Source organism: Chelonia mydas, chromosome 14 (assembly GCF_015237465.2).
Source record: "Chelonia mydas isolate rCheMyd1 chromosome 14, rCheMyd1.pri.v2, whole genome shotgun sequence".
Taxonomy (NCBI): domain Eukaryota; kingdom Metazoa; phylum Chordata; order Testudines; family Cheloniidae; genus Chelonia; species Chelonia mydas.
In genome coordinates this window covers 27,402,067-27,425,081 of record NC_051254.2, presented here as the reverse complement: position 1 = coordinate 27,425,081, position 23,015 = coordinate 27,402,067, and the positions used below count along the sequence as shown (strand labels likewise).

General features: G+C 56.0%; 2 protein-coding genes across 2 annotated transcripts; both read left to right on the top strand.

The window, feature by feature from the left end:
• The first annotated feature begins 9,041 nt into the window (after positions 1-9,041).
• LOC102938581 (zinc finger protein 251-like) lies at positions 9,042-13,764 on the top strand. The gene is made up of 5 exons (XM_037914943.2): positions 9,042-9,096; positions 10,634-10,721; positions 11,267-11,393; positions 11,960-12,073; positions 12,435-13,764. The coding sequence occupies exons 2-5, from the start codon at positions 10,698-10,700 to the stop codon at positions 12,575-12,577; spliced, it is 408 nt and encodes a 135-aa protein (XP_037770871.2). The 5' UTR covers positions 9,042-9,096; positions 10,634-10,697; the 3' UTR covers positions 12,578-13,764.
• A 666-nt stretch (positions 13,765-14,430) lies between these two features.
• On the top strand, positions 14,431-19,706 carry LOC122462973. The gene is made up of 2 exons (XM_043528908.1): positions 14,431-16,207; positions 18,235-19,706. The coding sequence occupies exons 1-2, from the start codon at positions 16,200-16,202 to the stop codon at positions 18,893-18,895; spliced, it is 669 nt and encodes a 222-aa protein (XP_043384843.1). The 5' UTR covers positions 14,431-16,199; the 3' UTR covers positions 18,896-19,706.
• The last annotated feature ends 3,309 nt before the right edge of the window (positions 19,707-23,015 follow it).

The window sequence follows — 23,015 nt, the reverse complement described above, 5'->3', positions numbered from 1 at the left end:
GGGGGGGGGGCGGGGGGGAGTGGTAGCCCTGCCCCCTATCCACTCCCTCCCACTTCCTGCCCCCTGAATGTCCCCCACAGAACCGCCAAACCATCCGACCCCCCCCTGCTCCTTGTCCCTGATTGCCCCCTCCCGGGACCCCTGCCCTTAACCACCCCCGGGGATCCCAACCCCTATCTAAGCCTTCCTTCTCCTTGTCTCTGACTGCCCCCTCCTTCGACCCTCCCACCTTAACTTCCCCCCTAGAACTCCACCCCCTACCTGTCCCCTGACTGCCCCGCCTCCTATCCACACCCCTGCCCCCTGACAGACCCCCCCAGGTCTCGCACACCTATCCAACTGCTCCCTGCCCCCGACTGCCCCCCCAGAACCTCCGCCCCATCAACCCCCCCGCTCCCTGTCCCTTGACTGCCCTGACCCCTCTCCACAACCCCCTCCTCCTGACAGGCCCCCCCCGCCAGAACCCCCAATCCATCCAACCCCTCCTGCTCCTGTCCCCTACTGTCCCTTGGGACCCTATGCCCCTTCTCCAGCCCCCCGGCCTCCTTCCCATGCTGCTCAGAGCAGTGTGTCTGGTGTGCAGAGCCAGACACACTGCCGTGCTTCCCAGCGGAGCGTGCAGCCCTGCCCGCCACCCAAGAGCGCTGCTGGCGAGGGGCGCTGAGGCTGCAGGGGAGGGGGGCAGCAGGGGAGGGGCTCTGGCTGCTGGAGGCCCCGATGTGAGCGGCTCAATCCGGCCCGGCCGCCCTGTCAACTGCGCCGCGCTCTGTACAGCGAGGGAAATCCCGGACCTTTGGAGAGTTTCACCAATTCCTCCCGGAGGGCGATTGAAAACCCAAAAAGCCGGACATGTCCGGGAAACTCCGGATGCATGGTAACCCTACCACAGGGACTCCAGGATCTGCAGCTGCTGCCACCTGTATGGTGAATCCTCCGACTCAGCACCAAACAGCTCTTCCCCATTCTGCCACCCGGCCCCACGGTCTGACCATGCAGAACAGAAACCCTTTGGGACAGCAGGAGAGTCTCCTCAATGCCGCACTCTTTGCATGGCTTCCCATGGTCACCGGGAAACACGACTACCCTGCCCCCAGGAGTCTCTCAAGGAGCTGCCGGCGCAGTCACTGGGCACCCACTCGTAATGGTCTCGGGCAGTGGCATTGCAGAGGGAGCTGAGCAGACCGTCCCTTCTGTGACTTACGGATTCTCCTCTGCGCTAGGGAGATTCCCATAGGAAAAGCAGCTGTGGTGGGGGAGGGGGCAAGACAAGCACTCCCCCTGAGCCCTTGACTAGCAGGCAAGCAGGACTCTGGGAGCCAAGGGGTCGGTGTGTCTTGCTGGGAGAGCAGAGCTGGAGAGCAGAAAAGGGCATTGGAGGAATTGAAGAAAAGTCAGTGTCATGGCCGGGTCATGGGCAGCCAGACCTAGTGGTCAGAGGCAGAGTCCACACTCACAAGACAGGAGTCGAGAGTCAGCTGGGTCAGGACACTGGAAGAGCAGAAGCAAAAGACCAAGTTGTGTTCAGAACCTCAAGTCAGGTGAGTCACCCCAAGTCCGGATGCCAGGAAATCAAGCCTGGGGAGTGGGAGCAGGAACAGCCAACACACGGTCCAGTGCCGGGGAGGAGCTCGGCTGTTCAGACAGCTTCTTCTTCCTGCTGCTGGTTTAAGGAGGTCCCGGGGGCCGATTAGCTGCTCTGGGACTCTGCCAATAGGAGCCTCAAACTGGGTCTGGACTCGGTCAGTCCTAGCTAAGCAGTTTTTCGTAGGCTTCCAGGTGGTGTGCTGGAGGGTGGCTGCTCCCAGGAACCCTGCAGACCCGGGTTAATGACCCAGGGGTCATGACAGTGAGTGATCTCTCCCCGCTCAAACCTCCTGCACGAAACAGTCTCTAGGGTCCCGGACGCATCCTCTAAGAAGAAAAAAACACTAGAGAGCTCACAGTGGTGCAGTTGCATCAGCAGCCATAACCTAAGAGTGTTGTCTAATCTCTTGATCTCTTTTTGGCCGAGCGCTTAACTCGGTGGCACTGGTCTGTTTCGATGGCTGCATCGGATCAACTCCAACGTTTCAGGGGATTCTCTCCGGGGCCATCAGGAGAAGGCGGATGATTTTGCTGACAATTGGGAAACGAGGAGGGGGAAATAGGGGACACTCCTGAGCGGGCAGAGCACCAGTCCCTGACCCAGAGCAACAGGAGCTTCGCTGCCGACATCCAGGTGCCCGACGGGGAGCTGCAGTCAGTGCCCACAGGGGGAGCCAGCCAGGACATGGGCAGAGGGGATCCCTGAGAGGGGGCAGACAGGAGGGGGGTTTAAATAGAGCCCAGGGATGGGTTCATCTGGACCTACAGGTAACCAGAGGAACCCAGGGGCAAAGCTCTGACAGCTCCATGACCCGAGCGAGGGGAGCAGAGCTGGGAGCCCAGGGCTGGTCGCCAGTGAGCCTGGTGTGGAGATGTGACGATGTGACGCAGCAGGGAGGGGGGAGTGTTGACCTGGGAATGTGCCCTGGGGATGGGAGACCTGACAGCCTGTCACCTGAGCCAGGAGGGGGAGGGGGAGGTAACACCTCTGCCCAGGAATGTGGACGGAGGCTGCAGCAGGGAACCTGCTCGGTGGGTTTAGTTTCAGGTTGGGGCTGGGTGGAGGAACACAGGGAACCCCAGGGCTGGGGTCTAAGCTCCCTGCTCCCCCAGAAGGACTTGACTGAGGGGTCCTGGGTGTACCCACAAGCTCTGTTTTGGACTGTGTTCCTGTTGTCCAATAAACCTTCTGTTTTACTGGCTGGCTGAGAGTCTCAGTGAATCCCAGGAAGAGGGGTGCAGGGCCTGGACTCCCCCCCACACTCCATGACAACTGGTGGCAGCGGTGGGATCTACTGCACCCCGTGAACGGCGCTTCCTGCAGTAAGTGACTGGGGAACAGTAAAACGAAGGGGGATTGATGGGGACCAGGTGTGCTGAAGATTCAGAGAGAGACGGTTTCAGGGGGCGGTTAACCCCTGGGAGTGTGTGACCAGAGAGAAGGACTTTTGCAGTAACAGGGTCCCCCGGGGGATTGCAGCGAGCGGTCCCAGGGGCGGAGGAGTCTGCAGCTCGACCCTGGCAAAGAGGTGGTGACCTCAAGAAGGACTGGCACACTAGGGGCTTTTCCTGGAAACCGTGGACAGCTGCCCGGCCTGCGAGTGGCCAGCAGGGAGATGTACGCTAAACGCCTTAAGAGCGACCTGGTGGAGCTGTGCAGGCAGAGGGGGCTGCGCATCGGGAGGTCCACCAAGGAACAGCTGATTGCCCAGCTGGAGGAGAGGGATCGCTTGGAGGACCCGATCCCTGTCCCGGAGGGAAGCCGCCCGGCGGACGCAGCGTGGGCCCTGGGGCCTGACCAGGCTGGGAGGGGTCAGACTGCTGCCCAGGACACCCCGAGACCCTTCCTACCTATGCCTGGGGGAGGGGTCGAGGGAAGCCCAGCGAATACCGAGGGCACCCTGACCCCAGCAGCCAGCAGGGGATCCTCCCAGCGGAGCTCCCCATCCCTGGAGCGGATGCGGCTGGAATGGGAGAGGGAGAGGAAAATGAGGGAGCTGGAGGATCATGAAAAACAACGTCAACATGAGGAGAAACAACGTCAACATGAGCAGGAGGAGAAGGAGAAACAACGTCAACATGAGCAGGAGGAGAAGGAGAGGGAGCGTCAGGAGAAGGAGAGGGAGCGTCAGGAGAAGGAGAGGGAACGTCAACATGAGCAGGAGGAGAAGGAGAGGGAGCGTCAGGAGAAGGAGAAACAAAGACAGCATGAACTGGAGCTGGCCAGGCTGAGGAGCAGTGGGGCCCCGGCTGCGGTGAGTGAGGGGGGACCCAAGGCTGCAAGGAGCTTTGATAAGTGCTTCCTGGCCCAGCGGAAGGAGGGGGAGGACATCGATAGCTTCCTGACGGCCTTTGAGAATGCCTGCGAGCTGCACAGGGTTGACCCGGCAGACAGGCTCCAGTTCCTCACCCCCTTACTGGACCCCAAAGCCGTGGAGGTCTACAGCCGGATGACAGGGGCAGAGGCAGGGGACTATGAACTGTTCAAACAGGCCCTGCTCCGTGAGTTCGGGCTGACCCCCGAGATGTACCGGAGAAGGTTCCGGGGTCAGCGTAAAAAGCCTGAGGTCACCTACCTACAACTGGTCAACAGGATGCAGGGATATGCCCGCAAGTGGACAGCGGGGGCCCAAACTAAAGAGGACCTGCTTGACCTGTTCGTACTGGAGCACCTGTATGAACAGTGCCCTTCCGACCTGAGGCTGTGGCTGGTGGACAAAAAGCTCGCGAACCCCCAGCACGCAGGGCAGCTGGCCGACGAGTTTGTGAACAGTCGGTCAGGGGGTAGCCGGGAGGAGTCCCAAAAGAACAGGCCCCCCCCGATGCAGAGAGAGAGTCACCATGGGGCCTCCCAGCGGGGAAATAGGGAGAACCCCCTCCAAAGGGGAACGCCTGGTGTCGGGCCCCTCCGACCCGCTCGAGGGGACCAACGTGACCTGAGCTGCTATCACTGTGGCCAGAGAGGCCACGTACGGGCCCAGTGCCCCGGGCTCAGGGACAAACTGAGCAGACCCAACCTACCCAGGGTTAACTGGGTAGGGACTCAGCTGGACGAGGGGCAGGCGACCCAGGAAAGGGGGGCTACCAGTTTGCCACCTGCTCAGGAGGGAAGAGTACCCCAGCCAGCCCCGCCAGAGGGCCGGATGCTCCGGACTCAGGGTGCTCAGTTTACAGGGTGGGCGCGGGGCTGTCCCTCCGGAGAGAGTGCCTTGTTCCCCTGGAGGTGGATGGGAGGAAGGTCAATGGATACTGGGATACGGGCGCGGAGGTGACGCTGGCCCGGCCCGAGGTGGTGGCCCCAGATCGGGTGGTGCCCAACACCTACCTGACCCTGACGGGGGTGGGCGGGACCCCATTTAAGGTGCCCGTGGCAAGGGTACACCTGAAATGGGGGGCCAAGGAGGGCCCCAAGGATGTGGGGGTACACCACCATTTGCCCACTGAAGTTTTGATGGGGGGAGACCTAGAGGACTGGCCAAGCGACCCCCAGACCGCCCTGGTTGTGACCCGTAGCCAGAGCCGGCGAGGGGCACTGCGACCTGACCCTGGGGAGGGTACCACACTGGAGGCGCGAGACCCTACTCGAGTGGGGAGGGAGCGCCGAGGGGCACGGCTCAGAGAGGCTGAGGCCTCAGACCTGGCCACGGAGGGGGAACCGGGCCCCATCCCTTCCCCAGCCGCTGAGTTCCAGGCCGAGTTGAGGAAAGATCCCTCCTTGCAGAAGCTCAGGGACCTGGCCGACCTCAGTGTGGGACGGACCATGAGGAGAGGCTGCCAGGAGAGGTTCCTGTGGGAGAAGGGGTTCCTGTACCGAGAATGGGCTCCCCCAGGGGAAGGGGAGTCCTGCGGGATCAGGAGGCAGCTGGTGGTCCCCCAGAAGTACCGCCGCAAGCTCCTGTCCCTGGCCCATGACATCCCCCTCGCAGGGCACCAGGGAATCCGGCGCACCCGGCAGCGGTTGCTACAGAACTTTTACTGGCCCGGGGTCTTTACCACCGTCCGGCAGTATTGCCGATCCTGTGACCCCTGTCAGAGGGTGGGGAAGGCCCGGGACAAGGGGAAAGCGGCGTTGAGACCTTTGCCCATCATAGAGGAGCCTTTCCAGAAGGTGGCCATGGACATCGTGGGGCCACTCAGCAAGACGACCCGGTCGGGGAAGAAATACATTCTGGTGGTGGTAGATTTCGCCACCCGCTACCCCGAGGCAGTGCCCTTAGCTTCCATTGAAGCAGACACCGTGGCAGATGCGCTCCTGACCATTTTCAGCCGAGTGGGGTTCCCCAGGGAAGTCTTGACAGACCAAGGCTCCAACTTCATGTCGGCCCTGCTCCGGTGCTTGTGGGAGAAATGTGGGGTCCGGCACGACTGGGCCTCAGCGTATCACCCCCAGTCCAATGGGCTGGTGGAGAGGTTTAACGGGACGCTAAAGATGATGCTGAAAACCTTTATGAACCAGCACCCGCAGGATTGGGACAAGTACTTACCTCACCTGCTGTTCGCGTACAGGGAGGTGCCCCAGGAGTCTACCGGATTTTCGCCTTTTGAACTGTTATATGGAAGGAGGGTGAGGGGCCCCCTGGACCTGATGAGAGACGAGTGGGAGGGGAAGGCCACTCCCGATGGAGAGTCAGTGGTGGAGTATGTCCTGACCTTCCGAGAGAGACTGGCTGAACTCATGGGCCTGGCCAGGGAGAATCTGGCCAGAGCCCAGAGGAAGCAGAAGGTCTGGTATGACCGCACAGCGCGGGCCCGTGCCTACGCCACCGGGGATCAGGTGATGGTTCTCATCCCCGTGAGAAAGAACAAACTACAGGCCGCCTGGGAGGGCCCGTTCAAGGTCGTCAAGCAGCTCAATGAGGTAAACTATGTGGTGGAGCTGTCGAACCGGGCCCACCACCGCCGGGTGTACCATGTGAATATGATGAAGCCATATTATGCCAGGGGGAATGTGGTGTTAGCCGTGTGTGGTCAGTGGGAGGAGCAGGGAGATGACCCTTTAGTAGACCTGTTCCCTGGGACCAGAGCTGGTTCCCCCCTGGAAACAATTCCCCTCTCGGATCAGCTCACCCCTGCCCAGCAAGCTGAGGTCAGGGGGGTGCTGCATCCGTACCGACAGCTGTTTTCCAACCAGCCTGGACGCACTAATCTGACTGTCCACCGGGTGCAGACAGGGTCGCACCCGCCGATAAGATGCTCCCCCTTCCGAGTCACAGGGAAAACTGCTCAGGACCTGGAAAGAGAGGTCCGGGACATGCTGGCTTTGGGGGTGATCCAGCCATCGGCCAGCCCTTGGGCGTCGCCGGTGGTGCTGGTCCCCAAAAAGGATGGGTCAGTCCGGTTCTGTGTGGACTATCGGAAGCTCAATGCCATCACTGTATCGGATGCCTACCCCATGCCCAGGCCGGACGAGCTCCTAGACAAGCTGGGAGGAGCTCGGTACCTTACCACCATGGACCTTACAAAGGGCTACTGGCAAGTGCCGCTGGATGCAGATGCCCGGCTGAAATCGGCCTTTATCACCCCTCTGGGGCTCTATGAGTTTCTGACCCTGCCTTTCGGCCTCAAGGGAGCGCCGGCCACCTTCCAGCGCCTGGTGGACCAGCTCCTGAGGGGGATGGAGAGTTTTGCCGTGGCGTATATTGACGACATCTGTGTCTTTAGCCAGACCTGGGAGGACCACGTGGCCCAGGTTAGACAAGTGCTGGACCGACTCCAGGGGGCTGGGCTGACTGTCAAAGCGGAGAAGTGCAAGGTGGGGATGGCTGAAGTATCTTACCTGGGCCATCGGGTGGGGAGCGGCCGCCTAAAGCCGGAACCGGCCAAGGTGGAGGTGATCAGAGACTGGCCCACTCCCCACACCAAAAAGCAGGTCCAAGCCTTTATTGGGATGGCAGGATACTACCGAAGATTTGTGCCCCACTTTAGCGCCATAGCCACCCCCATCACTGAGCTATGCAAGAAGGGGAAGCCAGACAAGGTGGTCTGGACCGAGCAGTGCCAGGAGACTTTCCGGGCGCTGAAGGAGGCTCTGGTCAGTGGCCCAGTTCTGGCAAACCCAGACTTTGACAAGCCCTTTGTGGTGTTCACCGACGCCTCAGACACGGGACTGGGGGCGGTGTTAATGCAGGAGGATGAAATGGGGGAGAGACACCCCATCGTGTACCTGAGCAAGAAGTTGCTACCCCGGGAGCAACACTACGCGGCCATCGAGAAGGAGTGCCTGGCCATGGTGTGGGCCCTCAAGAAACTAGAGCCCTATCTCTTCGGGCGACACTTCACCGTGTACACCGACCACTCTCCCCTGACCTGGCTGCACCAGATGAAAGGAGCCAACGCCAAGCTCCTGAGGTGGAGCCTGCTCCTGCAGGATTACGACATGGACGTGGTCCACGTGAAGGGAAGTGCCAACCTGATAGCGGATGCGCTGTCCCGGAGAGGGGGCCCCGAACTTCCCCAGGTCACTGGTCACAGTGACCCCGCTCAGTTCAGTCTCGAAGGGGGGAGAGATGTGACGATGTGACGCAGCAGGGAGGGGGGAGTGTTGACCTGGGAATGTGCCCTGGGGATGGGAGACCTGACAGCCTGTCACCTGAGCCAGGAGGGGGAGGGGGAGGTAACACCTCTGCCCAGGAATGTGGACGGAGGCTGCAGCAGGGAACCTGCTCGGTGGGTTTAGTTTCAGGTTGGGGCTGGGTGGAGGAACACAGGGAACCCCAGGGCTGGGGTCTAAGCTCCCTGCTCCCCCAGAAGGACTTGACTGAGGGGTCCTGGGTGTACCCACAAGCTCTGTTTTGGACTGTGTTCCTGTTGTCCAATAAACCTTCTGTTTTACTGGCTGGCTGAGAGTCTCAGTGAATCCCAGGAAGAGGGGTGCAGGGCCTGGACTCCCCCCCACACTCCATGACAGGAGAGAAGAGACCAGCTCTGACCACCTGCTCCCTGTGCCAGTCTGTTACCAGAGCGGATCATACACAGAGTGTCCCCGGCTCCCGTCACCCCTGGATCCTCTGGAACAACCTGGAGTCTCCCTAGAAACCCCCCTTCTCCCCCCGCCCGGGATCTGCACGTCTCCTTTCTGTCCCCCCAGTAACCCTGCGGCTTCTAGGCAGGACGCCTACATAGGGCTGGGAGAAGCTGCCCGTGCCCAGGGGAGGTGGGGCCCCCAGGGGGTAGGGTCTGGGGCAGGGGGCTTCCTTGCCATGGGTTGATCGCTAGGACCCAGGAGCGGCTGGGAGGCGGCTCTGGGGGGAGGATCGCGGGGCTCAGGCCCGGCCGCAGGAAGTGACTCGCAGCCGCTGCGGGGACTCCGGCTCCCAGGCTCCCGGCGAGATCCCCGAGCCCCGGCGGCTGGTGCTGGGAGCCCGGAGCCCGGGCTGCAGCCGGGAGAGGGGAACCTCCAGCCGGGCCCTGCCCGCTGCTCCCCGGGAGCCTCTCCCAGGGCAGAGCCCCCAGCCTGGCCAGGGCCCCTTCCCGGCCCGGCCCCTGCCCCGGGGGGCCCCGCTCGGAGGGAAGGTGAGAGAGACCCGACCCCCCCGTCACCCCCGGGCTGCAGGGGGCGGGTTTGGCCCCGGGCTGCTCCCCGCGGAGCTGGCTGCGATTCCCTGCCCCGGGCCCGGGAAAGCTGCCGCAGCTCCCGGTGTGTGCGGGGCGGGGGGAGCCAGCCCGGAGCGGGCGGGGGGCTGGGACAGACACACGGGGCTGGGAGGGTGGGAGCCAGTTTAGTGGAAGAAATTGTGACCTGTGGGAATGTGCTTCCCGTAGCAGCCATTCCTATGTCAGGGATTGTACAACCCCCCCCCCCCCCCCCCCCCCCCCCCCGCTATTGTAACAAACTGCTACCTGCGGTAATTTGCTACCAGCAGCAGCGAGTTGTTACCTGGAGCAGCTGCTGACACCTTTGGTTGTCTTTATTTGCTGACTTGTCCTAGTTTGCTACATTGATCCGTCTGCCCCAGCGACCTGCGGGTTGGGTTCACTGCGGGACCCGTGGAGGATCATTTAAACTCTTAATGTCCTTGGGGTTCGTCTGCAGTAGACTTCTGGGCTGGTGCGACCTCTGACCGTGGCCGTTCATGGGCTCAGCGGGCCGACCCCGGCAGCAGTGCCCTTGTCCTCTTGCCTTGACTGAGGGCTCGGCTGCCCTGGCAGCTGTCGAGCGCTTTGGGTTAAACCCGCCTTGGGAGAGCGCAGGAGGGAACGCGCCGCAGTCTGTCCACACTGACAGCTGACAGCGCCCTGGCCTGGCCACACTTGCCGCACTCGCAGCAGCCTTGGGAGTGGCGCCTTAGGGGGCAGCTCTCCCAGCGTTCAAGTGGCTGCAACCTGCTTTTCAAATGCGGGGTGGGGTGTGACAGGGAGTGTGTTGTGTGTATGTGGGGGGAGAGAGAGTGGGTTTTTGGGGGGCTGAGAGTGTGTCAGCAGGCTGTCTTGTAAATTCAGACCCTCCTCCCCCCCCCCCCAGCCTCTCTCTCACTCACTCAAAGCAAACAACATTCCTCAGTAATGTTTGCTTTGTCTCAGAGCAGATAAGCAGCCAGCTGTCAAAAACTTTGAAAGGGCACATCCGCATTCCTGCAGCCGATTTCAAAACAATGAGAAGAGGGGCCACTTGACTCAAGGGGATTATGGGACATTTCTGGAGGTCAATCAGAGCGCAGTAATGCAACACCTCGTTCACACTGACGCTGGAGCATCTCAGCCAATAATCATGTCAGGAGCTCTCTCGCCTGGGAGTCAGAGCGCTCTACGTGCCTTGCCAGTGTGGCCGGGGAGGGAGTTAGAGCGCACTGGGTGGCTTTAGTGTGCTCTAAGTTGCAAGTGTAGCCAAGCCCTTAGAGACTCTGTCCCTGGAGGGGTTTAAAAGTGTCTCGGGGGTTCAGTGGTGGTGGGAGGGGCCGGGTCTGTGTTGGAGTAAAGTGACTGGGGGTTTTCCCCGCATGGCAGAGTCCAGAGATCTGTCTGCAGGAAGGGAGCCTGGGGGGAATCGGGGTGTGAAATGGACTCAAGTCCCTTCTGAAACCTCCCCCCGTCGCCCCTCTCGCCCTGACAGGCTGAGGAATCACGTCCACGTTTCGCTCCAGATCGTCCCATCTTCCAGGGGGCAGGGAAGGGAAATGGCTGTGATGGAGCCAGCTCAGGTAGGGGATTTTCAGGGAGCTGCAGGGGGATTTGCTGTACAGGGGGAGGGGCAGGAAACACACAGGGGGAGGGGCAGGCTGTGATAAACCTGCTGGGACCTGATCAACCTGGGATCTGATTTTCTGAACAGGCCCATTGGCGGGTGGGGGGAGGGAGGAACATTCCCCCATTTCTCAAACAGGAAACACCCCCCTGGGCAGGGCTGGGAAAACTGTCCAGACTCCCAGTGCTGGAGCCTGACCCCACTGGCCAGAGGCTGCTGTGAAATACGAAGGGAAGCTGTCAGAATGACTGTCCCTGTCTTCTGCTCAGAGCTCTGCTTCCCGTATCTGCCTGTGGCTGGGAGGCTTGTGGGAAATGAGAAGACCCTGCCCTGCTCCGTGTGCTTGGGGGACAAGGAGCTCTCACCTTCTCCCACCTCCTGAAGCCTCCTCGCTGCTCTGAGTAGGGTGGGGGTGGGATTCTGCTTCTCTGGGCCTCCTCCCCTTGACTAGTGAATTGCAGCTGGGGCAGCAGGCGCTGAATGCAGGAACTGATGTTTCAGATGCCGGTGACCTTCGAGGAGGTGGCTGTGTATTTCACCCAGGGGCAGGGGGCTCTGCTGGACCCCGCTCAGAGAGCCCTCTACAGGGACGTCATGCAGGAGAACTATGAGACGGTGACCTCGCTGGGTAAGGGATTCCTGTGCCCTCAGCTGTTGGAATCTGTGGGGTTTGCGTGTCTGAATCTGGTCAGGGTCTTCCCTGGTCAGTTAGATTGGAGGAGGAGGGTCGCATAGTCCACAGCTTCAGTGTGAGAGAGACTTGCATCTCCACACCCCATTCAAGGGAACAGGGGAGTCAGAAACGTAATGGACAGGCTAGTTCCTCCCCATCTCTCCAGCTGTCCAGGGGCCAGAAGCAGGATATTGTCCAGCCTGTATTATTTCTCCTTCACACCCGTTCACCTTGCTCCATTTGTGGGGAGGGCTCCAGATTCTTCAGGCTTGGAAATAGGCAGGAGTTCAACACCTGAGCTGTGTGTGTGTGAACAAGTCCCCCAGAGCGCATGTACCCTGAGACCTCCTCGTGAGGGGGTAAACAGACCCCCCGACCCTCAGATCTCTGCTGCTCCCAGGGGGTCTGAGTTACCACAGTCCCATGTAGGGTCAGGTTAAACTCAGGGAATGTTCCTTGTGACAAATACTCTACCAAGACTCCATGTGCCCTGAGTTTTTCTGATTTCACCCCCTGCGCAGGATTCCCCATTCCCACACCTGACTTCATCGCCTGGCTGGAACGAGGGGAAGAGCCATGGGTCCCGGATCTCCAGGCCGCCGAGGAAAGGGAGAGCCCGAGAGGTACCTGCACAGGTGAGGACTCAGGGAAACTGACACAGAAACATCTGGTGAGTGAAGGGACTCCCAAAACGTGCTGTGAGCGAGAGCCCCCAGTTCTACCCCATCTCACCCAGGTCAGGGCTGCAGTCAGCAGGTGTCGTATCATGCAGGCAAATATCAGTCACGGCTTCCCACCCATCCTGTTAGCTGTCGGGAATTTCCTCCCTGACTTTACTTCCCTGGGAGCATTTGGGTGGGATGTGGAGGCAGAATCCAATGTCTCCATCTCCCCAACAGTCACTGTGTTGTGTTTTCCCTCTTTGCTGTTCCCCTTTCGGTCCTTTCTCCCTGGCACAAGCAGTGACTCCTGTCTGGATTCTCTCTCTCCCAGCAGGTGATAGGACAGTGAGTGAGAACAAGGAGGAGAATCAGCAGCAGAAAGGTCCTGGGAAAGTGGAACCAGAGGAGAGGTTTTTGAGAAGAGCCAAAGGGAATTTTTACCAGTGCTTGGAACAGGGTGAAGCCTGGGGAGATTGACACAGATCAGAGATGCAGCTTGGAAACTATCCCGAGAAGAAACTGGATGAATCCACTGAACATGGCGGAGGATGTAAGGATCCCAAGGAAACCACAGTGCAACACACAAGTCACAATGAAGAGAAACCCTACAAATGCCTCGACTGTGGGAGAAGATTCCATTTCGGTGCAAACCTTATTAAACATCAGAGAACCCACACAGGAGAGAAGTCCTGTGAATGCTTGGACTGTGGGAAAAGCTTCAGTGAGAAGTCACAAGTTATTCTACACCAGAGAGTGCCCACAGGAGAGAGAGCCTATAAATGCCTGGAGTGCGGGAAAAGCTTTAATGAGAGGACACACCTTAGGGCACATCAGACAACCCACACAGGAGAGAAGCCCTGTAAAATGCCTCGAGTGTAGGAAATGTTTTATCGAAAGTTCATCCCTTACTAAACATGGAAGAATCTACACAGGAGAAAGATCCTATAAATGCCTTGAGTGTGGGAAATGTTTTGTTGACAGAACAAAACTTACTCTTCATCAGAGAATCCACACAGGAGAGAGACCCCATAAATGCTTAGACTGTGTGGAACGCTTCATTCAGAAGTCACAACTCATTATACACTGGAGGATGCACATAGGAGAGAGACCGTATAAATGCTTGGAGTGTGGGAAAAGCTTCACTGAGCAGTCACAACTTATTCTGCACCAGAGAGTGCCCATAGGAGAGAGACCCTTTCAATGCCGTGAATGTGGGAAACGTTTTATGCGGCGCTCAGTGCTTATTACACACCAGAGAACCCACACAGGAGAGAGACCCTATAAATGCCTTGAATGTGGAAAAAGTTTTAGTCAGAGCTCAAATCTTATTGCACATAAGAGAATCCACACAGGAGAAAGACCCTATAAATGCTCAGACTGTGGGAAAACTTTCAGTCAGCACTCATACCTTACTAAACATGGGAGAATCCACACAGAGAGACCTTATAAATGCCTTGACTGTGGGAAAAGCTTCAGTAAGACCTCAGAGCTGACCAAACATGAGAGAATCCACAAGGGTGAGAGACCTTAGGAATAGCTTGGCTACAGGAAAAGATTCAATTTGACTTCATACTTCAGTGACCCACACAACAGAGAGACCTGGAATGTGGGGGAAGGTTCATTTGGTGCTCCCGGAGTATCAGCCATCATCAAATCCGCACAGGAAAGAAACCTCTGAGATGTTCTCAGTGTGGAAAATGCTCCAAGTGGAGCTAACACCATTTAGGACATCAGAGACTCCTCCACACATGGGGGAAATTCTCTCAGGGGCCTGACTGGGGCTGGCCATGGTGACAAACCCATTTCCTCATTCCCACACACATCAGGGGCGTTTAACTCCCAAGGATCCAGCTGCCCATCGCTGGGGTGAGGATCCAGCAGCAGTCGAGCTACAGCTGGTCAGGGACCCTTTTGGCTCTGAGGGCCACACCGGGTTGTGAAACTGTATGGAGGGCTGGGTTGGGAAGGCTGTGCCTCCCCAAACAGCCTGGCTCCCGCCCCCTATCTGACCCCTCCCACTTCCTGCCCTCTGACTGCCCCCCTCAGAACCTCCAACCCATCCAACCCCCCCTGCTCCTTGTCCCCTGACCACCCCCTCCCAGGACCTCCACCCCTAACCGCCCCCTGGAACCCCACCCCCATCCAACCCCCTGTCCCCTGACTGCCCCGACTCCTATTCATACCCCCATCCCTTGACAGGCCCCCTGGGATGCCCACACCTATCCAACCCCCCCTTCTCCCTGTCCCCTGACTGCCCCGACCCCTATCCACACCCCCACCTCTACCCAACCCCCCCCCACTCCCCACCCCCTGACTGCCCCCCCAGAACCTCTACCTCATCCAACCGCCCCCTTTCCCTGTCCCCTGACTGCCCTTCAGGACCCCCTGGCCCTTATCCAACCCCCCTGCTTCCCGCCCCCTTACCATGCTGCTTAGAGCGGCAGGAGCTCGCACCCCCGCCACCTTGCTTCCCGGAAGGAGCAGGGGGCCAGAGTGCTGGGGGCGCAGCGAGCTGAGGCTGCAGGGGAGGGGGGACAGCAGGGAAGGGGCCAGGGGCTAGCCTCCCCGACTGGGAGCTCAAGGGCCTGGCAGAATGGTCCTGTGCGTCAGATGTGGCCCACAGGCCGTAGTTTGCCCACCTCTGCTCTATCCGCAAAAACTCTGAGGGCGAGTGCTGGATATGCACTCTGAGAGTCAGAGACTGAAATGGAGAAGGAAGTTACTGCCTGATCCCTGCAGAGATGTGAGACACAGTCAGGAGGGGGAGAGGGTGGGCGGCTGGGCAGGGCCTTGAAAGGGCAGTGTTTGCTCTTGTGAGCCAGAGAGCTGAGTCTGAGAACTGTGAACTCACTGCACATGTCCCAGAGAGAGGAAATGTTCTACTAGTGCTGGGCGAAGTCATTCTTGAACTCTAAAGGGCTACAAGTGATGCCCCAAGAGGACTGATGTGGAGAGGGGTCGTCCTCTCCCCACTGCTGAGAGGAGGCCGGGCAAATGCCTCTCTCATGGATTGTTAGTGCTTTTCTACCAGCTTTAACTTGTTCCTCTTTCCCTGGGGCGCGTGTGTGGCTGGAGCAGCAATGTGCTGAGCTGGGGCTGAAAAGCACCGTGCTGAGCTGGGCATTCGATTATTGGGGGGGAATTAGCTTTTATTTCTTGGTTTGAAAAGAATAAGTAGAATTTAGTTTCTCAAACTCCCAGAGTCCCTTGTCTTGAATGATGGGGGGGAGGGGGAATGGTCTTTAATGGACTCACTCAGACGCTGTCTGGCTGTCAGCCGTTGACGCAGCTGGGGAAAAGGCTGGTATCATTCTGGGGTGTATTAACATGAGTGTTGTAGGTAAGTTGCGGGAGGTCGTTGTCCTGCTCTGCTCAGCACTGGGGCGGGTGCAGCTGGAGTCCTGTGTCCAGTGCTGGGCACCACACTTTAGGAAAGATGAGGACAAATGGGATTGAGTCCCAAGGAGAGCAACAAAAATGATCAAAGGTTTAGAAAACCCGACCTGTGGGGGGAGGTTAAAAAAAATGGGTCTATTAATCTTGAGAAAGGAAGTCTGGTGATAGTCTGCAGACAAGCTAAGGGCTGTTATACAGAGACTGGGGATCAGTTGTGCTCCATGGCCACTGAAGGTAGGAGGAGAAGTAAAAGTGTTAAGCTGAGGGGAGGGAGATTTAGGGTAGAGATTAGGAAAACTTTCTAACCATGTGGGTATTTAAACTCTGGAATAGCTTCCAAGGCAGCTTGTGGAACCACCAGCGTTGGAGGTGGGGGCATTGTTTGTTTTTGTTTTTTTAAGCCCTTGGAGGTGTTATTTCACCATCCCTGAGCTCCACAGACTGCAGGTTCCTGACGTGATGTGTTCCCAGGACTCTGAATCACCTGTTTACCCCCTTATCTCAGCGCGAGGGAGACGTGCTTCTGCTGAAGTGGGTGTCAGTTCCCTGTCACCTCCTGCCTTTTAGCTCCGCACACAAACTCCCCAGGGCTCTGCCAGTCCTTACTTTGCCTTGCAGGTTGACACTAGTCACAACCTCATCCTCCAGCTCCTCTGACGTGTCCTTATGTAGCGTCCAGCCCCTCTCCACTGGACACTCAGAAATGCCCAGGTAAGCTGTCCCCAAAGGGACAATACCAGCTTGTTTGATTCAATTGAGGATCAGCCCCAATATAACATCACAGCTCTGAGATATAGTTTTAGTGAAAACAAATAGGAGTTTATTAATTAAGATTGAAGAGAGAGTGAGTGAAGCAATAAGACCAACAGGTTACACGTCAAACACCAGGTATAACAGGATTGATATAGTCTGAGCTTAACAAGTAAAATCCAGGGCTAAAATATTCTCCCAGGGTCACCAACCACCATCGCTGGGATCCCCCTTTTCATGAATGCAAAACGCGCTCTTCTGTTTGCTTCCTGAAGGATTGCAGGGTGCGGTTCTTGTCCCCCAGTTATTGTTCAGTAAAGCGCGGAAATGCCTCCCCCCATTGTTTGCTCTCCAGTGTGATCTTTCAGTTGGTCCTATATGTCAGTGGCTCTCAACCCTTCCCAACCACTGTACCTGTTTCAGGAGGCTGATTTGTCTTGCCTACCCCCATGTTTCACCTCACTTCAAAATGACTTGCTTGCAAACTCAGACAGAAAAAATACAAAAGTGTCACAGCCACCCTATGACTGAACAATGGCTTCCTTTCTCATTTTTACGAGATAATTTTATAAAATAAATCAATTGGAATATAAATATTGTACTTACATTTCAGTGTTTGGTATATAGACCTGAATAAACAAGTCAGTGTCTGTATGAAATTTTAGTTTGTCCTGACTTTGCTAGTGCTTTTTATGTAGCCTGTTATAAAACGAGGAAAATATCTAGATGAATTGATGTCCCCCTTGGAAGACCTTTGTGTACCCCCAGGGGTACAACTACTCCTGGCTGAGAACCACTGCTATATGCAAAGAGGGCTTACAATGCTTAATCTACATGTGAACTGGGGGAGGAAGATGACTAGATATCCGTTTGTCTGGCAAACCCTGTTTGTCAACCCTGCCTGGATTCAGACTTTAAAACAGTTTCTGGTATATAAACGTTATTTTCTTAAAGATCATCTGCCCACACTTCTTGCAATGATCCTGAGGAACAGTGTGACATAAGCCTTTATTAGTGACCTCCCATGACCTGTTGTGGATAAATACTATGAACGCAATGCATGAGGATGAGTGAGTTTGTCAGGCCTGATAGAGTTGCCATCACAGATCAATGCACCCTTTTCCGGTCAACACTGGGCCCACCCCTTCCGCCTGAGGCCCTGCACCTTCCACCCCTCCTCACCTGCCGAAGCCCCGAGTCCCCCCACTCCCACCGCAGCTGGAGGAGCACCAGACCAAGCACCAGCTTGACCCCCAAGCTGGATTGAGCACCAGCCTGACCCGTCTGCCTGGGTCACCCGCAAGAGGGACACAGCGAGCGGTGGGAACCTCGGAGAGGGGGAGTGGAGGAGAGGAGAGGAGGGACTCACCAGGCAGCACGTGGGCAGCGGGGGCCTTGGGGAAGGGGCAAAGCTGGGAGGAGAAGAGGTGCAGCGCAGGTGGGACCACCACAGTCCAGGTGTCCGGTGGCGACTGTGCCAGGGGATGTTTAGCCTCCCCTGGTCTATTATACCTGCTGCCCATGCTCATACCAGAGCAGGGATTTCCCTACACCCCCCTGAATTTTCCCAACGCTCCCCCTCCCCACCACCCTGGTTATATGCAGTGTTGCCAATTTAGTCATTGGTTGGAAATTTAAATTTAAATGGAAACATTAATACACCTTTTAAAAGCATATACAGTATATGTGAAAATACCTGTATCTGAGAAAGTACAATGGGTTTGAAAAGTCTGAACAAAGACTGGCTTCCTCACACAGCTGTTATTTATGACAATGTTGGCGCATTTGTTTTGGCTATATTGGGCTACCGAATCATTTCAAATTATGATTTGTAAGCAAGGCCTGAATGAGATCTCCCCTGACAGCTAGTGATGAGCCAGGGGTGGGTGGAAAGGCTTTAGACTGTATTTACATGAACACACCTACTCTGCCTAGGTATCTGCCCAAGTGATCAGTTTTGGCTTGTGTTGGGTTACAAATCACTTTAGTATGTGCCTGCAACGCTATGCAACAACTGGAGAAGTGTATCGGCTGCCACTGGACGTGGTGCGAGGAATGCCAGGAGCTGGGAGTCCTAGTGCCACAGGTGAAGAACACGGAGCACACCATCATCACTCCGAGAGCCAGAACCACGCTGGAGAGAACGCTGAAGGATGCCATCCACTGCCAGTATGTGGAAAACCTGAAGCGGAAGCCAGGCCAGGGCAAGGTGTTCGAGGTGACATGCAAGTGAGACGCCAGCAACCACTTCCTCCGGGGGACAACCTCACCTCATTTGCCGACTGGAGGTTCATTCACAGGGCCCAGGTCAACTGTGTCCAGCTGAACGGAGCCGTCTGCCACGGGAATCGGGACAAGCAATGCAGGAAGTGCAGTTATGCCAACAAGACACTACCCCAGGTCTTGCGGAGCTGCAAGCCCCATTCCGGAGCCTGGCATCTGCGACACAACGCCATCCAAAATTGCCTGGTCAGAGCCATCGCGCCACCTGTGGGGAAGGTTGCCGTAAACTCTGCCATCCCTGGTACCGACAGCCAACTGCAACCGGACATCGTCATCACCAATGAGGACCGGAAGAAGATCGTCATGGTGGATGTCACAGAGCCCTTTGAGAACAGGACCCCAGCCTTCCATGATGCCCGATCTTGAAAGCTGGAGAAATACACCCCGCTGGCTGACAACTTGAAAGCTAGGGGCTACCAGGTTCAAACTCAGATGCTAATCGTCAGAGCCCGGGGCGCATGGGACCCTGGTAACGAGCGAGTGCTGAGAGAATGTGGAGTCGGTAAACGCTACGCTCAGCTGATGTGGCAACTTATGGTGTCGGATGCCATCAGGTGGTCGAGGGAACACATCATGGGACATCAGCAATACCAGGAGGAATGAGCTGGAGTGCCGATGAGAAGCGCTGTGGGGAAAGTAACTCAAATACTAAATGGACAACCTATCCGAAATTTTCTAAATGGACAACCTATCCGAAATTTCTCAATTACTGAGGGACAATCTTCACTCATTGATATATTGTGCTTTCCACAACCAACTCTCTGCATAACTTTTCATGAGTAATGTACCCGAATTTGTACTTGGATGGTAATATCTAAACTGTATTCTTAAATTCATTCACCTAAATTTGGGTTATTGCTGATTATGCACTATATGTATCTTATGGCTTTAAAAACAAACTTTGTATTTGTGGATAATCTAAGCACTATTCCCAGATGTACAGACCCTCTTTTCTAAACCTGTGTATTATGTACATTTTTAGGGTTAGCTTTCATAACGTTTTAAAATCTGTTCTTAAATGTGGGGGGATCATGTATGAGTCAAGGGCAGCAGAACTGTACTTAGCCTGCCTGAATGAGGGGGTCTCCCTCAGTGCTTAATTTGAGCTAGGGCTTGCCACAGGGCTGGGGACTGAGCAGCGGAGTGAACAGTGGCACGATAAACAGTGGCTAGAACATTTGTTTGTTGGACTGTGTTTTAGTGACTTCACTCCAGAATGCTACATTTGTGACTGGGAAACTTACATAAATATACATTTCCTAGTAGGCCAAGATTTTTTAAATGCATTATTTGCCCAGGTCATTATCTCACATCATCACTATCTCAAGAGTCATTGTCTTGGGGAGTTTCTGTACTTAACTTTTTTATTATTATAATTCATTTTTATGTAAGAATGGCCATAATGGGTCAGACCAAGGATCCATTTACCCCAGTATCCTGTCTTCCAACAGTGTCCAATGCCAGGTACTTCAGAGGCAATGAACAGAACAGGGTGATCAAGTGATCCAGCCCCTTTCGTCCACTCCCAGCTTCTGGCAAACAGGGGCTAGGGACACTCAGAGCATGGGGTTGCATCCCTGCCCATCCTGGCTAATTGCTATTGATGGACCTATCCTCCATGAACTTATCTAGTTCTTCTTTTGAACCCTGTTATAATTTTGGCCTTCACAATATCCCTTGCAAAAATTCCATGGGTGACTGTGCGTTGTGTGAAGAAATACTTCCTCTTGTTTCTTTTAAACTTGCTGCCTATTAATTTCATTGGGCAACCCCTGGTTCTTGTGTTCAGTGAAAGGGTAACACTTCCTTATTCATTTTCTCCACAGTCGTCTCTTTCCCAAGCTGAAAAGTCCCACTCTTTTTAAGCTCTGCTCATATGGAATCTGTTCCAGGCTCATAACCATTTTTGTTGCCCTTCTCTGTACCTTTTCCAATTTCAATATATCTTTTTTGAGGTGGGGTGACCAGAACTGCACATGCTTTTCAAGATGTGGGCATATCATGGATTTATGTAGTAAAAATGGAGAACTTGGTTTGCCAGACTGATCAGTCAAGCCAATACTGATAGCCTATATGAAAAGGCTACAAAACACCGTGCCTGTGGACTGCATCAACATGCAGAAAGCCTTATAAGCCTGTCACGGTCAAAGCCAATTTTAGAAAAACTTAATGAGGCTGCTAAGAATGCTGGTGACACAACTCAGGGTGACCAGGTGTCCGGTTTTCAACCAGAATACCCGGTCAAAAAGGGATCCTGGCAGCTCCGGTGAGCACCGCGGACCAAGCCGTAGACTGGTTGACGGCACCGTGCAGTGGGGTTGGCAGGCTCCCTGCTAGCCTCTGCACTACGTGGCTCCAGGGAAGCAGCCGGCATGTCCGGCTCCTAGGCTGAGGGGCGGCCAGGGGGTTCTGAATGCTTCCCCCACCTCCCGGCCCGCAGGCGCAGCTCCCATTGCCCAAGGCAGGGCAGGGGACGAACTAGCACGCCTAGCAGGTGGCTGTTGAGGGGTCACGTGGCATGCGCCTCTCCTGCTGCTGCCCGGCCCGCTTCTCCTCCTCGCTCCTCCTGTGGCTGGGCTGGAACTCTGGCATGTGGCCTGAGGCGACGCGTGGTCTGTCACCCCGTCGACACCACCCAGGAGTTGGAGGTATGTATCCCCGTCTCAGCATGCTGCACCCCCATCCCCCTCACTGCCTCCCTCCCCATCCCAACCCCCCGCACTCCATCCTCCTCACTGCATCCCTGTGCCCCCCCAGCCCCAGGTCCCAGCCGCTTCCTGGAGCTGGGCCAGAGCCGCTCTAGGTAAATGCTGGGGGGGGGGGGGGGGGGGGGAGAAAATAATGTTTGAGACCCCTGCTCTAAAGGAAATGTATTATTTCTTAAAACGTGAATGTTGTTGACTAGTAATTGCAGCAGAGTCAACGTATCAGACATGTCTCCCCACCTTTGTCAAGCTACATTATAAACTCTTTGTTGCAGACTCTCTCTTTTTATGTGTATGTCCCAAACTTACCACCCTGGAGCCCTGATCTTAGCTGGGGCCTCTAGGCACTAAACAACAATTGTAATAATAAATAATGGGGAAGTATATGTGTCAGTGCATGCTAGATGTGTACCCACGAACACACTGTGTATCTGCATGTAGGTGTGGGAGTCAGTTTCTACAGATTTATTTATATAGGTATCTGGACAGGTGCATTTCTGTGGTTGTGCTCTATGGATTTGTATTTGGGCTTCAGGAGTGGGCCTTTAATGGACCTACTGCAGCTGTGATAATGTGTGGTCCTAATTCCACACATAAAATTACAATCACTTTCGTGAACAAAAAACAGGGAGAAGAAATGAAAAATGGGAAGAGTGGAGGGAAAGGATCATGAAAACCTTTGTGAAATTTCATTTTTTTACAAATGACCCTTTTTGACTATTTTGCTGCCAGCTCGAGCGTCCTGTAACAAATAAAACCTGAAATTCGCATAACATCTGTCAAAACAGTAAATGTGCCTGTTTGGGCCTTGCAGTGAAAATGAGCAAGTGGGGGAGAGCAAGCAACAGAGGGAAGGGGAAGGTAGTGAAGGGGTGGGGCCTCGGGAAGGGGCGAGGTAGTGGGTGGGGCAAGGGTGTTTGGTTTTATGGAATTAGCATGTTGGCAACCCTAATTGGGGGTGGATTGATTAGCTCTCCCACCAGCTTAGAGCAGGTACATGAGAGCAGCATTTCTCATATGTGGCACCCAGGGGCTTTTCTTGCAGCCACAGCCTCCTGGGCAGTGATGCGGGGGAGAAGCAGTGGCTCCTTCCCCTGGGCCGCCAGCTGGGGTTGGGCCCTGCCCCCTTCTGGAGCCACAAAGGTAGGAGGAGCAGGCAGCTGGTGTGAGTTCCCCTGTTGTCGGGGGCGGTGGGGTTCATGTTTCCAGCTTCAGCCCTGGGGTGGTAGGCTCCAGCCATGGGGCTTCGGGCTCCAGTCCCTACCACAGACTCAACCCCACCCCATCACCCCTGACCCCTGCTGTCTCCTCTAGTCCTGGACTCTGGCCATGTGGCAGCAGGCTCCGGACCTTGGCTGCAGGGCTTTGGGCCTCAACACAATCCCCATTGCCACTGGCCCCCACTGCCGCCCTGCCCACCTGTCAGAGTGGCCACAAGCAAGACAAGAGTTGGTGGCCATGCTCTGAGGCCACCAGAAAATTTATTGTGAGAACCCCTGCCCAAGAGAGCTTACAGTGGTGCAGCTGCATCAGTAGCCATAGCCTAAGAGTGCTGTCTAATCTCTTGATCTGTTTTTGGCCTAGGAAAATGAGGCCCTGCACTTAACTCCGTGGCACTGGTCTGTTTCGATGGCTGCATCTGTTCAATTCCAACATTTCAGGGGATTTTCTAAGAGGCCATCAGGAGAAGGTGGATGATTTTGGTGAAAATCGGAAAATGAGGAGGGGGGGGGGGAAGGGAACAATCCTGAGCGGGCAGAGCACCAGTCCCTGGCCCAGGG

Bases quoted from the DNA above. Each gene is read 5' to 3' on its own strand.
- LOC102938581 (XM_037914943.2), top strand. From the start codon at position 10,698: ATGGCTGTGATGGAGCCAGCTCAG. The intron at 10,722-11,266 runs GTAGGGGATTTT...CTGATGTTTCAG, and splicing joins CTGTGATGGAGCCAGCTCAG to ATGCCGGTGACCTTCGAGGA. The intron at 11,394-11,959 runs GTAAGGGATTCC...CCCCCTGCGCAG, and splicing joins TGAGACGGTGACCTCGCTGG to GATTCCCCATTCCCACACCT.